The sequence below is a fragment of the Oxyura jamaicensis genome, assembly GCF_011077185.1.
Source record: "Oxyura jamaicensis isolate SHBP4307 breed ruddy duck chromosome 28 unlocalized genomic scaffold, BPBGC_Ojam_1.0 oxy28_random_OJ73019, whole genome shotgun sequence".
Classification (NCBI taxonomy): domain Eukaryota; kingdom Metazoa; phylum Chordata; class Aves; order Anseriformes; family Anatidae; genus Oxyura; species Oxyura jamaicensis.
The window spans coordinates 196-917 of record NW_023304889.1 but is presented as its reverse complement, the minus strand read 5'-3'; the positions used below and the strand labels follow the sequence as shown (position 1 = coordinate 917).

At 62.9% G+C, this 722-nt stretch overlaps 1 protein-coding gene across 1 annotated transcript in view; it reads right to left on the bottom strand.

The window, feature by feature from the left end:
* Window positions 1–71: 71 nt before the first annotated feature.
* LOC118158509 (ubiquitin-60S ribosomal protein L40-like) overlaps window positions 72–722 on the bottom strand; it is an 828-nt gene continuing 177 nt past the window's right edge. Inside the window, exons 2-4 of the mRNA XM_035313181.1 lie at window positions 588–708; window positions 380–482; window positions 72–234 (exon numbers count right to left, since the gene is read on the bottom strand). Of these exons, the coding sequence (XP_035169072.1) occupies window positions 141–234; window positions 380–482; window positions 588–708 (318 nt within the window). The 3' untranslated portion in view covers window positions 72–140. The remainder of the gene's footprint in view (window positions 235–379; window positions 483–587; window positions 709–722) is intronic.

Here is a 722-nt window from a genome sequence, read left to right as displayed (position 1 = left end):
CCCCCCCGTAGCTCCAAGATTTTTTTTTTTTTAAGGGAAAACCGGCGCATTTTGGGGCAAAAACAACAGGCCAAGGCGTGAACACTCAGATCTTTTATTGGCACAGCGCCGCGGCCGCGCGGGGCAGAGCCCCAGGGCCTCTACTTGACCTTCTTCTTGGGGCGCAGGTTGTTGGTGTGGCCGCACTTCTTCTTGCGGCAGTTGACGGCGCGGGGATGGAGGCGAGCGTAGCACCTGGAAAGGGAGCAGAGAAACGTCACCGAGGGCCGCTTAAGAGCAAAGAAAGGGATCTAAAACCTAAAAAAGGGAAAGGTATAAACCCCGTGTGGGGAGACCCCCGGGGATTACAGCGGGGGGGGTGCGAGCAGCGGGGCCGTACTTGCGGCAGATCATTTTGTCGCAGTTGTACTTCTGGGCGAGCTGCCGGAGGGACGGCTCGATGATGCCCCCGCGCAGGCGCAGCACCAGGTGCAGGGTGGACTCTGAAAGCGAGACAAACGTCAGCGGGCACCGGGGGGGTCCCCGGGGACCACCCGGATCCCCCAGGGGGGCCGAATCCGTGCGCGGGGCTCCGCCAGGACAGGCACCTTTCTGGATGTTGTAGTCGGCGAGCGTGCGGCCATCCTCCAGCTGCTTGCCCGCGAAGATCAGCCGCTGCTGGTCGGGGGGGATCCCTGAGGGGGAGGGAGCCGTTAGCACCGGGTAGGGTTGACAGGGGGACA